The sequence below is a fragment of the Vigna radiata genome, chromosome 11 (genome assembly GCF_000741045.1).
Source record: "Vigna radiata var. radiata cultivar VC1973A chromosome 11, Vradiata_ver6, whole genome shotgun sequence".
NCBI lineage: Eukaryota > Viridiplantae > Streptophyta > Magnoliopsida > Fabales > Fabaceae > Vigna > Vigna radiata.
In genome coordinates this window covers 17,950,014-17,965,948 of record NC_028361.1, presented here as the reverse complement: position 1 = coordinate 17,965,948, position 15,935 = coordinate 17,950,014, and the positions used below count along the sequence as shown (strand labels likewise).

The following is a 15,935-nucleotide window of genomic DNA, read 5'->3' as shown; positions in this document are numbered from 1 at the left end:
TCACAATTATTGAAATAAGAATTGATGTTGGAAAAATTGTTGGGGATATGGGAAAGGAGCTCTCATAAGAGAAAAAAAAACAGATGAGAACAACTCAACAAGGGAAACTAACATTAAGAGACCAGGAGATGATACAACAGCAGATTCAGGTTGAAGTAAAAAATGGTGGAAGCCACAGTTTATAACACTCTTCATATCTTGGTGTTCATAAAATTTTATATGCTGAGGTGATGGGTGTGATTCTAGTTATGGAAGTCACAGTTTATACTAATATATGTCTGAATTGTTTTGTAAATAGTAATACCGTGTGTATTCATTTTTTTGCATGTGTTTAAAGAGGATAACCAATGTGCTGGTAAATTTGCTGAATTTGGCACTGGATCTAAAGATTATGTTTGATGGGATAATGTTCCTAACTTTATTTGTCCCAAAATTTTCAAGGATAGATTTGATTTACCCTTTTATAGGGTTAGAGATTAGGTCAGGTTTGGTCCCCCGGCTACTTTGTATTTTCTTCTTTCTTTTATGATATTTTGAGGTGTTACATTCTATTGATGTATTGATGTTGTTTGTGGTGCCAACATAGTTCCGATGGCAAACACCATAGTGATACCTTAGCACTTCCATTAAAAAAAAAAAAAAAAGTTAGGGGAACACTGTACTGTGTGAATTATTTTTTTAAATAAAAAGTAAAAGAAAGTTATTCCATCACTATACAGGTTGCGATCCTAATTTGGTTAGCACCAGAACTTGACCAATCATATGCACCATTCTTAATACAATTAAAAGAAATACAAAACTGGGGACACAAAACCAAAACCCACTAAGAAAGACTATAATGTGGAGACCACATCTATATCTACAAAAATTAGAGGAGGCACTAAAGCCACAACAACAGGACACAAATCCACACCTGAAGAAGCCGATTCATTGGAACTGGTCTTTTTAGATCCCAAATAATTTCTGAAACAGCATGTTGTTGACTGGTTGTAAGAGTATATGGAAGGACCTCAATAACCCTCTTGGTGAGAGAAGACCATTCCTCAGTGCCCACAGCATTATTTTCTGGTCTTTTATACTTATCAAGCAATCCATCCTTTTCTATTTGTGTACCAAGACTTTCCAGCATTTGGAATAAGCGTCCTAACTAACAACCAACAGCAGAGATGTAGTTAGAGAATGATTGAAGCATTTAAAAAGAAGGATAAAGTATTACAAGAAAACATGATAGCTTGCAATGAACCACTTGCGATATGGTCAAACAATTACTTCACAACATACACATACGGTATGTATTTATAATGAAGAATCATCCAGGAAAATATGGCTTAAGCCTAAATATAAATAATGTTAACTAACAAAATCTAACAATATCTTAACAATATCTAACATTCTCTCTCAAACTGGTGTATATAAATCATATGTATAAAACTTTTTACAAATATAATCAATTTTAGGTCTCAGTAAAGATTTAGTGAAAATATTTATTACTTGCTCAGTTGAGTTAACCAACTCAATCTTGATGTCTCCAAATACAATCTTTTATCAAATAAAATGTCAGTCAACCCTAATGTGTTTGGCTATTTCATTAAAGACAAGATTGGAACTAATATGAAGAACAACCTGATTGTCACATAAGTGTCATTTGAGTGACATCTCAATTGCAACTCTTTAAGTATTTTTACAAAAGGACTCCCTCCGGATAGATTTCAAGATCTTGTAAACAAGTTGGGAATGATTGATATTCATTTATCAACTTGAGAGAGAATGTTGTAATTAGAGAAAATATCTATATAATCTTCTTAATTAGAGAAAATATCCATAGAATATTCTGGATTAAAGAAAATATTTGTAAGACCTTCTAGATTATTTTTCAGTATATTGTTTACTTATTTCCCTTATTTAGAAAATTAGATTGTTATAAATAGAGGTAAGGAGAATGTAATAGAAAATTAGATTGTTTCCTTATTCTCTTTCTCAAGACATAATTACCCCAAATAACTTGTCTAGGATAGGCTTTGAATGGTTATGATACCTTACCCAAATTTTGATCCAAGAAAAAAGAGGAGATAACTGATTACTATTTCACTGAATCAAAAAGAACACAGCTAAGCATATATAAGCTCTAGAGAGGTTACGGCAATTACACAATAATTATGATGGAAAACAGAAAAAACAGAAAAACAACTAACATATAGTTGAATAACTGAATGTTTAAATTTATATCTCCAATAATTATATACTATAATTTGGACTACATCTTAAGCCAATGTCCGATCTTTGACCAACATGAATTGAAGAGTTATTAAAGGTTAGAGGTGGATAGGTCCACTTCCGGCTATAGCAGAGCTCCATCAACAATTGTGATTTCTTTTATTCTCTGCAGGAGGACTATAGGAGGTAAACAGTTTTGACTAATTTGTTATGTGTTAGTTGCTCCTGAATCCATAATCCAATGGTTGAGTTGTTTTTGGTGGAAGAGTGGTAAAAGGTGCTCAAGTTGTTTCTTTGGAATGTACAAGTGCTCTAGTTGTTTCTTTGGAACGGGATGGAGACTCTTGAATCTACTCAGCAGTGAATTGGAAAGCATGACCACCTTTGGAAACTACAACCGCCTATGAGGAAGATCCTCCCTGAACATTCCTTAGAACCTCCTAACTTTCTGGATGAGTTTACGAAAGCACTAGTCATTGCCATATTACATGATTGAAAGAGATCAAAGCCATAGCTCTAATACCATGTACAATTAGAGAATATTTTTATTCTTCTCAATTATCCAGAAAAATTGAAGATACGTAATTAAAATATTAAATCTGCTAAATATATGGAAATAAACTAAAAAGCATATCTTCTGAAAATTAGGTGAATAGAAAAATAAATGCACCTAATTCTGAATTTATCTGAAAATGAATCTGGACAAATTCTTCTACCAGTTTCAAAAGAGCACATAAAATTTGTAACTTATAATAAAAAGTTCACCGACAATCATGTTTAAGAGTCTTAGAGAATGCATTGCTAGTATTTCACAGCGGAAAAATTTTTGAGTTATCAAAATAAAATCTGAAATAAAACAATGACCTCACCTGCAGGTAAAAAAACGCATCAAATATGAGTCTCTTGCGGGCCAAATCAGCTTCACTTACGTCCTTGGGTTTGTGGATTCCAAAATATGCCTACATGGTTACCATTTAAAAATTTTATTTTCAGTGAATAATATGAGGAACAGCTGGTATAAAGTTTCAGAAAAATAGGAATGAAAGAGCATTTGATTTTCAAACATCATAATTACAACTAAATTATGACATATTAAATGCACACAACCGCCGAGTCCAAGCCACCCCGTTTCCTTTATTAGAGCAATTATACTCCAAAAATCAAATTTGCAGCCCAAAATATGTAGAACCCTTCAGAATCAGAAAAATACTGAAAGAAAAAAAGACAAATATATAAAAGATTCAGGATTTCAGGTTTAGGTTTTATAGAGCACAAAACTGGCCAATGCAAGTTGATTTTCAAGAGTACATGTACGTCTTTCCTTAATTTTTCAACCCTCTTTCTCTAATTATTTCTAAGTCAAATACTCACTAAATTTCAAATTCCTCTAACACCACAACACTTTCAATTCATCAGCAAGAAGTAGAAAAAATGTTTATTGCAGACCGATTTGTATATGCTTTTGAGAAGTTGTTTCATCTGTTTTATATGGGTTTGGTCTAGTCCCCCCATACTTTTTGTTTCTTCGATTTTCATTGTGTAATAAATTATCATGTGATAGCAAATGATAAATACTCTTAAGTTATCAGCATAACTAAGATGTCAAAGTACATAATGATAGCTAACATGATTTTTAAACAAAAAAAAAAAGTCTATACTGTCAACGTAGTTGACAATACTTATATGGCAGGTAGGAAAATAATTTCATAAATAGAATAAAGAATTCTTGAAGTTAGAGTTCCTTACATCATGAAGACTTGGTAATCCAAATTGCTCTGTGATACCTTTAGGAATTGGATCTACATTGACAGGCAAGGCTTGTAAAGCTCTGGAGAAGATAAAAGTGTAACAAATTAGTGTAATGCAGTCATCCAATTTTTGGTTCATTAAAACCTCATTCTTATTGCATTGCAGTCATCCAATTTTTACCTTTAAGAGCTTGTTTAACACTGGTAGGTTCAGAATGAGATAACAAGGATGGATGAACTCTGTTCTGAAAAATATCAGATTTCGACCTGGTTTGCATGGGATGAGTATTAAAGAAAGGGTGCAGGAGGAGACTCTGACACAGAAGATGAAACAAATGTATTGAATACACTAGGAGAAACTTCAGCTGTTGAATCAGAATCAGATTGTATGGAAGTGTTGGACACTGATTTTCAGTCCATTGAGGTAGTGACAAATTTGGATATAAGTTGAAATATTGAGGTTCTCGGATTCAATTTATTGGGTAGTCAGGGAAATATATTGAAAAAATTTCTTCTTATTTGGGTAGTCAAAATGCTTTATATTCTGAGATTATGAGGATTATTTTGGTTATTGGACATCTTGAGCTAATTGTTATAACCGGGTGTGGTTGTTTGCCAAGTCCTTTTATCTCCTCAAATTGTTCCATGGCCATTTTGAGGGAGATGGCAAACATGCATGAAGAGTTGTGATGCTATAGAGTTCAAAGTAACCCACATTTTTCTTGAATGAAATTTGTGTGCAGATAAGCTTGCAAATTTGGGGATTATGCTAGAATTTTTTCATAATAGATTTCAACTCCCTTTTTTTTCTTTTGTTTAAGTTTTAAGGGAGTTTGCTTTGTATTTTCTTAAACATGAGTTTGGTTTGACCCCACATATTTTTGTTTATTTTTTCTTTCCTTTCAAAAACTTGTTTCATGTAATGAGAAATGATTGTTGACAATGGGGTGTCAACCTAACTCAATTTAAAAAAAATAAAAAAAATAAAAAAAAAAAACTGACCACTTTGACATCCTTATCATGAGTAATTATCATTCATTCCTAAACAAGAAATATTGTTTTTATAAAAAGAAATTACAAATAAGATTCTGTATAAAAGAATTTGGAAGCCACAAACCTTGCAATAGTGTCCCTAAGAAAATTTGGGTTCAAACCCCCTTTTGAAGGATAGATAGGATATGGCCTCTCTTTAGCGAAAAAGGACAAATCTTTTACATCTTCAAGCACATCAATATTATATTCTCTCATCTCATAGTGATCTTTAGCACGCATAGTCCTGACCTATTTTAAAAAAGCAATAATAATGTGCACTCTTAAACAATTCCAAAATAAAATTAAAACAGAATATTAATATATATTGTACATGTGAAGGAATAAGGTTTTATCTCCGTGCAAGAATGTGAATAAGTTAGAAAAAAGCAAAGTGTACTCAATCATATTAAATTAAATTAAATATAATACATATTTGAAAAAATAAGACAGGTTAGAATATATATCTACACACAGACATATTGAACATCTTAGAGTATGAGAATGATGCATAATATACTATAATTACTAATACTTAGCATTAATTATTTTTAGGGATCTTATCTTATTAGAACCTTACCTTATTCTAGAGAATTTCATTTTTTTCTTCAATGAGTTATTTATTCTTGTATTTGACTATGGCTCAGAATCTAGACCTTAATCTAATTCCTAGTATAAATAGCACTTGATGCTTTGTCTTTCATCACAATGCAGCATGCCCATTTAATATCCCATTAATTTATGTCTAAAAATGATCTCTTCTTTCATCGTTACTTACACCCTTACTAAATTGACCAAGGTATTTGAGCATGACCTAGGCATGCCACCATGAAGGGCAGGGCAAAGGATTCCTCCAACCTCCCATATCAACATTCCCAATGTTCCCATAACCCTAGCAGTATCACTATTCCCCACCTCAAGATCATTCTCCCCCCATCCCCAATTTTCCAAAGCCCATGGATCCTTACAAGGACCCCAGCATTAATAATAATAATAATAATAATAATAATAATAGTAATAATAACAATAATAATAATTAATATATTTATTATCAATTTATCATAATAAATTTTCAATTTAAAAAAAAAAGGCTGAAATATGTTTCTATTCCTCAATTTTGGGATAAGTTTGTGCTCTTCAAAATTAAAATTGATCTTTCCGACTCCCTTAATTTGACAAAAGAATGCTTTAGTCCCTCTGCCCAAAACCCTTCCACCTAAACATTATCAAGACAAATACTTTGACAGGCACCAATGGAGAGGGTGCTAAGGGTAAATAAATAATGACAATTTGTTTTCAGATGAAATCTAATATTAAGATTTTGTATGGGTAAACAACTTCAAACACACTCCCACATAAAGAATGCAATATAGATTATTTCACATAGTCCATGCATTATATCACCTTCTTCAACACCCATATTTATGATATCTGTAAGAAGTTCAGGAAACTACAATCCCTCCACACTTTGAAAACTTGCAATACAATAAGGAAACTAGTTGAGCAAGAGGGGGAGACCCAAACTCACCTTGCCACTGACACATACTATGTCTCCCTCTTGATACTTTTCTGCAAGCCTTTGAAGAAAAGCTTTGAAGGTAAAACGTGAACCACGAAAAAATTTCTTTAGATGTAAATAAATTGTCCTCTCTTGCACACCAATAGCATTGGTGGTTACATGCTCAAAACCACATTCACTTTCAGCAATTTCACAGCCCACAACCACCTCAAGAAATGACAATGAATAATTAGCTTTGACACCCCTGCAAAGGAAAGACTAAAATTTATCAACTTAAAACATTATAAATCACCACCAGTTTCTAAATGTAATTTACACATAATAACAGGCATGTGAATACATGCAAGACTCGGTGATGTCATGAGCCTCAATGGCTTACTACCCCAAAAACTTAAGCGCCTGGGTGAAGGCACATTAACAGCTTTTGCCATCCTTTACACTCCCCCTCACACAAATGCTATTTAGGCTTGAAGAATAGACAATATGCTAACCATATTTTTCACAACATATTGAAATTCATAATTTTGTTATTTAGAAGCAGAGCAAGGAATAAAATTTTGATCACTTGGTCAAGGAGGTTGACCCCATACCATGTCATGAACTAACTAAGGTGTTGGGTTTAGGTTCCTGACAGGTTCCATTCTGTCAAAAGAAATGAAAATAACGGTTTAAAAGTTAAACATTTCATAGTTGAAAAGTATGATTAAGAAACCAATTTAACTAAATCACTGTATACAGATGCTTAAGCCTACTAAGGAATAAAGCAAGAAGAGTTGATTTAATGGTTCCCTGGCCATATGCAGGTATATATGTGATAAGTAACCATTTTAGATAGGCATGATATGATAAAACCATATGTTTTAATAGCATCAAATAAAATCAAGACTTTTAGGATCAAGTTACTTTCAGTTACTATAGAAAGTTTTAGTCCTATGACATTATGCTAACTACAATCATTGTTTAAGCAGGTCGAATGTGAGAAGATGGGACGCATGGTATTAAAAAGTGAACTTTAAGCCTAACTCAACCCTATAAACCAGATTGTAAGATAAGATTTGCACTTACTTATATACTCTAAACCGACTTTATCACTAGTCGATCTATGACATTATGCTAACTACAATCATTGTTTAAGCAGGTCGAATGTGAGAAGATGGGACGCATGGTATTAAGAAGTTGACTTTAGGCCTAATTCAACCCTATAAACCAGATTGTAAGATAAGATTTGTACCTACTTATATATTCTAAACTAACTTTATCACTAGTCGATGTGAGGCTTTCAACACATGAAATAAAAAAGTACTTTATATCAAATAAAAAATCATCTCAGAGTCATCCTCCATTTTCCACCTTTCAACCAATCACATTAAAGGATCTATAAAGCCATTAACAATTGGATAATGACAAATGTGCAAGCATACATCAGCCACAATATTTAATTCAAGTGACAAATCAAGCACCAAGAAAACCTTATGCCAAGAGAAATGGATACAAATTTTCATATGAAATAGATTCACCTTGAAGATAAGACTTTTCCAACAAAAATCAAATATTCTCCATCATCAATTTTAGCATGTCCATTCTGCATATTAGCATATGATCGTGGAAAATGGAGCAGCAATTTTCGTAACTACACATAAAGCGAGGCATTAATGTGAATCCAAGCCATCCTTTCAAAACAAAAAATCAAAGAAATTTGCAAAATCAACAGTTTTTCTGGAACTCACAGTGTGAAACCCACAGTCCTCCAGCTTCCTGTAGTGCCTCTTACTCAACCCAGGTATGCAGTTTATAGACTTATCAAGAAATAACTCTCTTAGTGTAGGATTTGGCTGTGACTCCATTCCCACTTTCATTTGACAATCTTCCCTGGTGATTTGATCTGAATTTTTTTCTTGTAATGAAGACATTAAATCAGGCAGCAAAGAAGGAAAAGAATTATCTTTTCCTGATGTGGAAGATGATACACTAGAATGCTTGACATATAAAGAAGGCCATTCTTCAGAAAGAGCACTTTGAACCCACCTTGCCTCTGAAGAATTAGATAAACAATTTTCAATATTTTCTGTTGTGAAAGAGTTCATTGTTTCAGAACATGATATAGTCCCATCATACAAATCCACTCGAGCAGCGCTACCCAAGGTAATTGATGGAAACCTCTTACATATCAAAGAGATGTCCACATCATCTAATGCATCTTTGGGACTCATTTCAGATTTCATTTCATCACTTCCATTACCAATTAGGTCAGAAAGGTTGTAATCCATGACAGCTATTACCTGCAAGTATAATTAATTGAAATCATTGCTACATTAACATGGCAGCTATAGACATTTATAAACAAATTATCAGCACATCTAGTCGGACATTCAGAGTGATAAACTATGAAATCAGCGTAAGAAACAACATTTCTTGAGGCACCTCAATGCCAATCAATTAGATACACCAACTTGAACTTGCATAAACAACATTTCGAATAGGTCCTTCAATCTTCAGCCGATATAGGTTTAATCCCTACCCCTAGAAACTATTTCGAATTTGATTTACTTTATTTTTTTTATTTCAGCCTAATGTTAAAATTACATCAAACTTTTATGAAAAGCTAAGTATAGGATTATTCCTACTCTTTTCCGCAATTTGGAAGAGCTTCCGACCCGTTGAACAAACTTCTTCTCTGCGAACTTATGCTTTAGCCGGTAACACATTTTCCAAGGTAGAAAATTGCAATACCTGCAAAAAGGACACATGCCTCAACTTCGCTCACATAAGCCTTCAAAAGGTTAAATTGCAAAAAATAACGCGACTCACCTCATTTTTCTGTTAAGGAAAGTGCCTTGAGAGACCACAACAGTTGCGATTTGCTTGCCACAGATACACTGAACACACGCCGGAATCAGTGACTTTAGGAACAAAAAGATCAAAGAAAGGAAGTGTAAAGAGAAGGTAAATGAAAGAAATAAGAATGCGAAACCTAGAAATTACCATTGCGGTGTTGTTGGAGCCGTGTGTCCAGTGTCGGACCTGACTGATGAGAAAGAAATTCAGAAACTAAAAGGGAACTGCAAGAGAATCAATGAAGTGTCTGTGTATTCTTTAGCTTATGTGAAACTGAACCAACAGGAAAACAAATATTAAAATTGTTTTTGAAAGTTCTATATTTTAAAAGATATAATATTCACGGATAAATTAGTGAGGGAGGTGAAATAAACGTGTCATGTATTCCTCAACTTCTTAAGAAACTGTAATGATAAGATATTATGTGATGTATTGTATATAAAAAGTAGGTTTAATTGGTCTCTCTTTTTGAGGGGTTTGTTCAAAGTGGTCCTCTCTATCACTAAAGTCTTACTTTTTGTAAAAACGGTATAAGTTAGTCTTTTTTGCTAACGGCGTTAATTCTGCTAACGGCAAAACTACCAGCTGTCAAATATTTGATGACTTGTACAAATAAAATTCGTTGCAGTCCTCGTATTGGTTTAAAAATGTTTATTGTGGTCCTCGTGTTGGTTTAAAAATGTTTATTATAGTCCTCGTGTTGGTTTAAAAATGTTTATTGTGGTCCCTTTTTACTAAAAAAAACGTGTCAATAAACTAAAGAAATCTGATGTCTCACATGTTCTGCGGAGCCAAGATCATATGTCATCTTAGAAGGGTAAGCCATTTGTACATTGTTTAATACATGTTAAAGATTTCATGTGTGATCTAGTAATCCATGCACTAACCTTTTAGGAAACTATAATCACAATAATTTGAAGTTTATCAGTGTAGTTTCACGTGTTATATTAGTAAGTGTGGAGATGTGAAAAAAGAACCACAAAAATTTTAGCTGCTGCTTTTAAAGAAAACCACAAAAATTTCCACAAGAGCATTTTCCATTGACAAATTTGTGAAGCCGCTTCCTGTTTCTAAGTAGTTGAGTGCTTGATCGAGCATTCCAGCATGGTTGCATGCTGCTAAAACACCCACAATAAACATTTTTAAAGGGGTACTACAATAAACATTTTTAAACCAACACGAGGACCACAATAAACATTTTTAAACCAATATGAGGACTAGAACGAATTTTATTTGTACGACTCATCAAATATTTGCCAGCTGGCAGTTTTGCCGTTAGCAGAATTAACGCCGTTAGCAAGAAGGACTAACTTGCACAATTTTTGCAAAAAGTAAGACTTTAGTGAACTTTTTAAAAAAGGAATGATCACTTTGAACAAACCCTCCGAAAAAAGGGACCAAAATAGGTATTAAACCTAAAAAGTACTTTTCTAAATTTATAGAGCACAACAACACACTTTTTTTAGTATCACTTACACCATTAATGCATGGAACATACTTACAATATTTTAGTGTGTAATATTGAGTTTTTCAAAGGATGGAAGAACTTCTCATTCTTGTACAAGAAAAATATGTGAGAAATCAGTGTAGTATTTTTTTTTTAAGTTATGCATAATACTTACCCATTATCTATATTTATTTGAATATAAAAATAATTTAAACAAAAGATAAATTATTTTTTTATAAAATTATAATTTATTTTAACTATTTTTTATATTATTATATCTAATTTCGTAAAAATTATCAATGTTAACAAAAAATTTTTTATATCAACATAATTACAAGCGTGGTGGCATGTGATATCCGGACACTAACGAGAGCGGAGAGTGATCGCCGGTGTAAGAGGCACGAAGTGTTAGAGACACAAAAAAAGAGCGGTTCCTGGCAGGCTTCCCGTGGAAAGGGCACATGGAAGAATCGAATATACACAGGAATGAGAGGGATTTAGAGAGTGTACAGGTATGAGACTATACAATTGAAGGATAGCTTAAAGGAATTGATTTGGCTACTCATATCAACAAATGCATTTGCTTTTCGGTAGCCTAACCCATAAGAACTTCATGGTTAAGCGTGCTTAGCCTGGAGTAATTTAGGGATAGGACCTTTTGGGAAGTTTTCCCGGAAAGTGTGTGAGTGAGGACAAAGCACATTGCAAAGTCTCGTGTTGATGTGTTGAGACAGTCAATATTCCTTGTAAGTTGTCGGGGCGTTACAAGTATGAACTGCAGAACGCAAAGTTGCACAATAAATGAAAATAATTTATGTGTTTAAAGTCAGGTTTGACTTTTGGAGTGGTGATAAAGCATGAATGGATGATGGAATGCACAAAGGGGTCTGTGTGGTTGATTAATGAGCATGAGACATGGAAGATTAGTCTACTTAGGGGTCTGTATGGTTGATTAATGAGCATGAGACATGGAAGATTAGTCTACTTGTTGTACCTAGTAAGTCCTGAGACTATATGTGTTTAGCGGCTCTCTTTGGCATTGGTTGTTGGAAAGGGAGTACTCTCTTTGGCATTAGTTGTTGAAAAGGGAGTCATAGTGATGTTCTCTTTGACAAATAGTTCTAGAAAAGAGAATGGTGTTCGAGTGCTGAATCATTTTTAGTGGGCGGATAAATGTTTTGCCTTATGTGAAAGGGGTATAGGTCTAAAGTCAAAGGAGGGAGAACTCGATCAAGCTTGTAGCGAAAGCTATAGGTGGGCCTGTAAAGGAGGCTACAAGTAGGAGAGGTGGGGTACACGAGTGTGACTGAGTCTTTTCATGATGAGGTTCATGGATGGGTGATGCTCATGGAGTTATTCATGATAAGAATAGTCATAATGATGGTGTATCTATGATGATAATCATGGTATTGAAGATGTTCCTGGTTGGGATATGATTGATAGTGGTGTTACTATAATGGTGATAGTAAGATAGTTAAGAGTTAGGGGTCGAGGATCAAGCATTGAGGATCGGGGATCAAGGATCAAGTAATCCAACATGGTTGAATTGTCTATAGAGGTTTAGGAATTTTATTGTTATTACTATTATGTATTTTATGGTTAATATAATTAGTGTGTTTATATAATGTTATTGTGATTGTTTTAATGTTAGTTTACTCTATACGTGTTTGTGTTTGTGTGTTTGAGAATGAAATTATCAACGGTGATCGTATAATGTGTTATACGTGAGCATATGATATTACATATGTTCCATAGGCATGATAGATGCGAGAGATAAGGGGAGACAGACTTGGGATTTTCTTTTAAAGTAATTTTGATTTTGGATTTCTAAGGCTATGTAATTGAAGTTATTTTATTTCCTTCATTGCTTTCATTATTTTTTAATGATGTAATTGGACAATACTTTTGGGACCATTATGTGACACCCGAGCATTGACGAGGACGGGGAGTGATCGCCGGTGCAAGAGGCATGGACAAGGAGCAGCTCCTGGCAGGCTTCCAGTGGAAGGGGCACGTGGACGAATCGAACATACACCGGAATGAGAGGGATTTAGAGACTGTATAGGTATGAGACTATACAGTTGAAGGATAGTTTAAAGGAATTGATTTGGCTACTCATATCAACAAATGCATTTGCTTTTCGGTAGCCTAACTCATAAGAACTTCATGGTTAAGCGTGCTTAGCCTAGAGTAATTATGGGATGGGTGACCTTCTGTGGGCAGTCAGCAGTCCCTGTAAGTTGTCGAGGCGTTACACATTACGTTTTGAATTAATCATGCATGTTAGATAAAGAGCTTTTTTTTTAAACGTTTTCGTGCTATAAGAAAATTTTGAAATAAATTGTTTTTGTAATAACCCATGACACCTCGAATTGTTAGCAAAATGATGAAGCATTGGTATTTTGATGATGTCCAAATCAAGTCTTAAGTACTCACATTGTAAGAAGTTCCTTAAGAAGACTTGTATTGTTTGTGAAAAACTTTTGTAATAAGTAGAATTTTGTATAGGACTTATAGTACTTTTTATTTCAATGTATCTTATGTTATAAAATGTCTTTGGATTAAAAACGCTTTGCAATAATCGATTAACTACTTAGATAATCTATTATCGCAGAGCAAGTTTATTTATTTGTTAAAAACTCACATGGTCTTTAGAATAATCAATTACCAGGGACTGATAATCGATTATGGTTAATCGTATATGACTTATAATAATCGATTATCACAACTAGCTGTTGGAGTTTTTTTAGCACATTTCTTACCATTGTACTTTTATTAAATACATAATTGATTACATAAGTGGGATAATCAATTATCATAGTGAGAAAAGTCTGGCAACGAATTTTTAGAGATGTCCTGAAGTCTTTATAAAGATGTTTTAGACTCTCATTCTAACACACAACTACACAACTTTGAACAAAAGTGAAGCATGAAGCTAGGGTTTTTGTAACTTTGTTAAACAGCTTGGAAACTTGATGTGGGAAAGAGAGAGAACTTTCACTGTAGTGTGATTAAGTGTTGTTGTTGTTGCTAAGTGAAGTCAGTCATCCTTCGTGAAACATTCGGAGGAAGTGTTCATTTCATGTGGTGTTTAAGGGAAGTGAGTAATCTCTTGTGATTTCGAGATATGTGTTTTCTAAACCTTAAACTTGTTTTATGTGTGATTATAAAATTTATTAGTTTTGTGATAATGGAACATTGACCTCTTTGAGGGATTAACCATTGGGCGTAGGATTCTTGTGATTCAAACCAGTATAAATTTATCTATGTAAATTTCTCTCTTCCGTTACTCTATATTATTTGTTTAAATTATTTTTTAAGTAAAATAAAATTGAGAGAAAATTTTAAAAGACACACAATTTTGAAAAGGAACCAATTTACCCCCTCTCTTAATTTATTGTTAACATGCTCTCATCCTACTACATCGCTATGATAATTTTGGGTGCTACACTAAGAAAAGTGAGACTTGCAATTTGATTAAAAACAAATTTGACTCATTTTATTTCATTATTATTTGTTATCATATTTTCTCTTTTGGACTAAATTAAAGTGTGAAATTTTGAAGAAAATTTGTTTTATTAAATTTATTATATTTTTTTTTAAAAAAAGAAGTTTATTTTATTTTATTTATTATATTATTTTTTTGTCCCTTTTTTTATCCTTATTAATTGAAAACGTATTTTACTATTATTTTTTATATTATTTATTATTATTTTTTATTTTTAATTGTTGACTTACCTAGACAAAATTAGATGTTGACACTTACTATCTACTTAAGTGGTCTTGATTGAACAACTAATGCGTGTCGGCTACTATGTTGGCCTCAATTTAACAATTCATATTAACAACCCTCTTATGCTCCCTACCTTGTAGGCCTCGGTTGAAAAACCCTCTTCAGTTTCAATTAAATAACTAAATGTTATCTCAAACAGTATATATATAAGGATGTTTAAACTGATTTATGATGGAAGTTGCTAATTAAAACTACTTTGCGTGAAAATAAAATAATAACAACAAGTAACTTAACAAAAATTAATATGGGAAGTTGGGATTGAATTCATTTATCTCACTCGTCTGCAATATGGATGAATACAAACATATAGTAACTGAAGTTACCAACATTGATGCAACACACAAAAGTCATTTATATTGATTCCTCGCATATAAAATTCATAAGATGAGTTCCTTGAATATTGATTCCTCACATATCCAACAAACTGTCCAGCATTATATTCAAGTGTTATAAACAATTGATAAACTGAAATCTATCCTTAGCATCACATAATATCAAGTATTCTTGCTCAGATCAGGGTTTTAGAAATACTTCCCAGTCAAGTCTAAAATCCACATTCATGAAACTATTGATCAAGTAGAATCAAGCATTAAGAGCAGAACAAAAATACCAATGTTGAATAAAAACAGAAATGCTATATATAAATATCACCAGATTACATCTGAGTTCGAATCAATTACATTCAATCCCAAGAGAAGAGACCAGCCACTCATGGTGGCCATTGACATTCTAAGCGATGAAGATGAAGATCCTACAGCTAAAAATGGAAGAAAAGAGTAGCTTTGGGTTTCTGTTCTTGCGCTCTCCCCGTCCGTCCTTTCTTTCTGCCCCGTGAATATATATATACTGCCCGAATTCTCGCTTAAGCTAAATTATTCTCGCTTAAGCGAGAAGAAACTTCTTGGAGAAGATAGTCATTCTCGCTTAAGCTAAAATATTCTCGCTTAGGTGAAAATGACTTTTGAATCAATGGCTTCCTGGATGAATCTAGCTTAGGCAAGATCATTCTAGCTTGGGCGAAATGTTGCAGGATTTCCTCTTCTCTCTTAATTTACCTAAAATATATACAAAATAAGGATCAAATGCTTTCTTTTTAATGAACAACTCAGAAACATGTGATTACTTTTCATCTTTCTTAGATGGGAGAAAATTGATACAAATGTACCAAATTCAAAACATAAGTGCCATAATTACATATAAAAATTTACTACTTTTTTGCACTTATCAGCCGCCTACCTTGCTAACCTCAGTTGAACAACTCTTAAACTTGGATGTTTCCTACCTTATTGGTCGCAAATTAGTAAAAGTAACCTATAATTTTTCTGGCAGGAATTGTACAAAAGCAGGGTC

General features: G+C 33.2%; 1 protein-coding gene across 3 annotated transcripts in view; it reads right to left on the bottom strand.

The window, feature by feature from the left end:
* The window catches only part of LOC106777880 (ATP-dependent DNA helicase homolog RECG, chloroplastic), a 28,986-nt gene extending 19,326 nt beyond the window's left edge, over positions 1-9,660 (bottom strand). Inside the window, exons 1-10 of one of the 3 annotated variants that reach the window (XM_022787347.1) lie at positions 9,493-9,660; positions 9,319-9,386; positions 9,135-9,240; positions 8,238-8,789; positions 8,028-8,140; positions 6,520-6,754; positions 5,080-5,243; positions 3,961-4,042; positions 3,084-3,173; positions 914-1,147 (exon numbers count right to left, since the gene is read on the bottom strand). In XM_022787347.1, coding sequence (XP_022643068.1) covers positions 914-1,147; positions 3,084-3,173; positions 3,961-4,042; positions 5,080-5,243; positions 6,520-6,754; positions 8,028-8,140; positions 8,238-8,789; positions 9,135-9,240; positions 9,319-9,386; positions 9,493-9,495 — 1,647 coding nt within the window. In that variant the 5' untranslated portion in view covers positions 9,496-9,660. The remainder of the gene's footprint in view (positions 1-913; positions 1,148-3,083; positions 3,174-3,960; positions 4,043-5,079; positions 5,244-6,519; positions 6,755-8,027; positions 8,141-8,237; positions 8,790-9,134; positions 9,241-9,318; positions 9,387-9,492) is intronic. The other 2 variants (XM_014665694.2, XM_022787348.1) reach the window with 2 other exon arrangements.
* Positions 9,661-15,935: the final 6,275 nt, after the last annotated feature.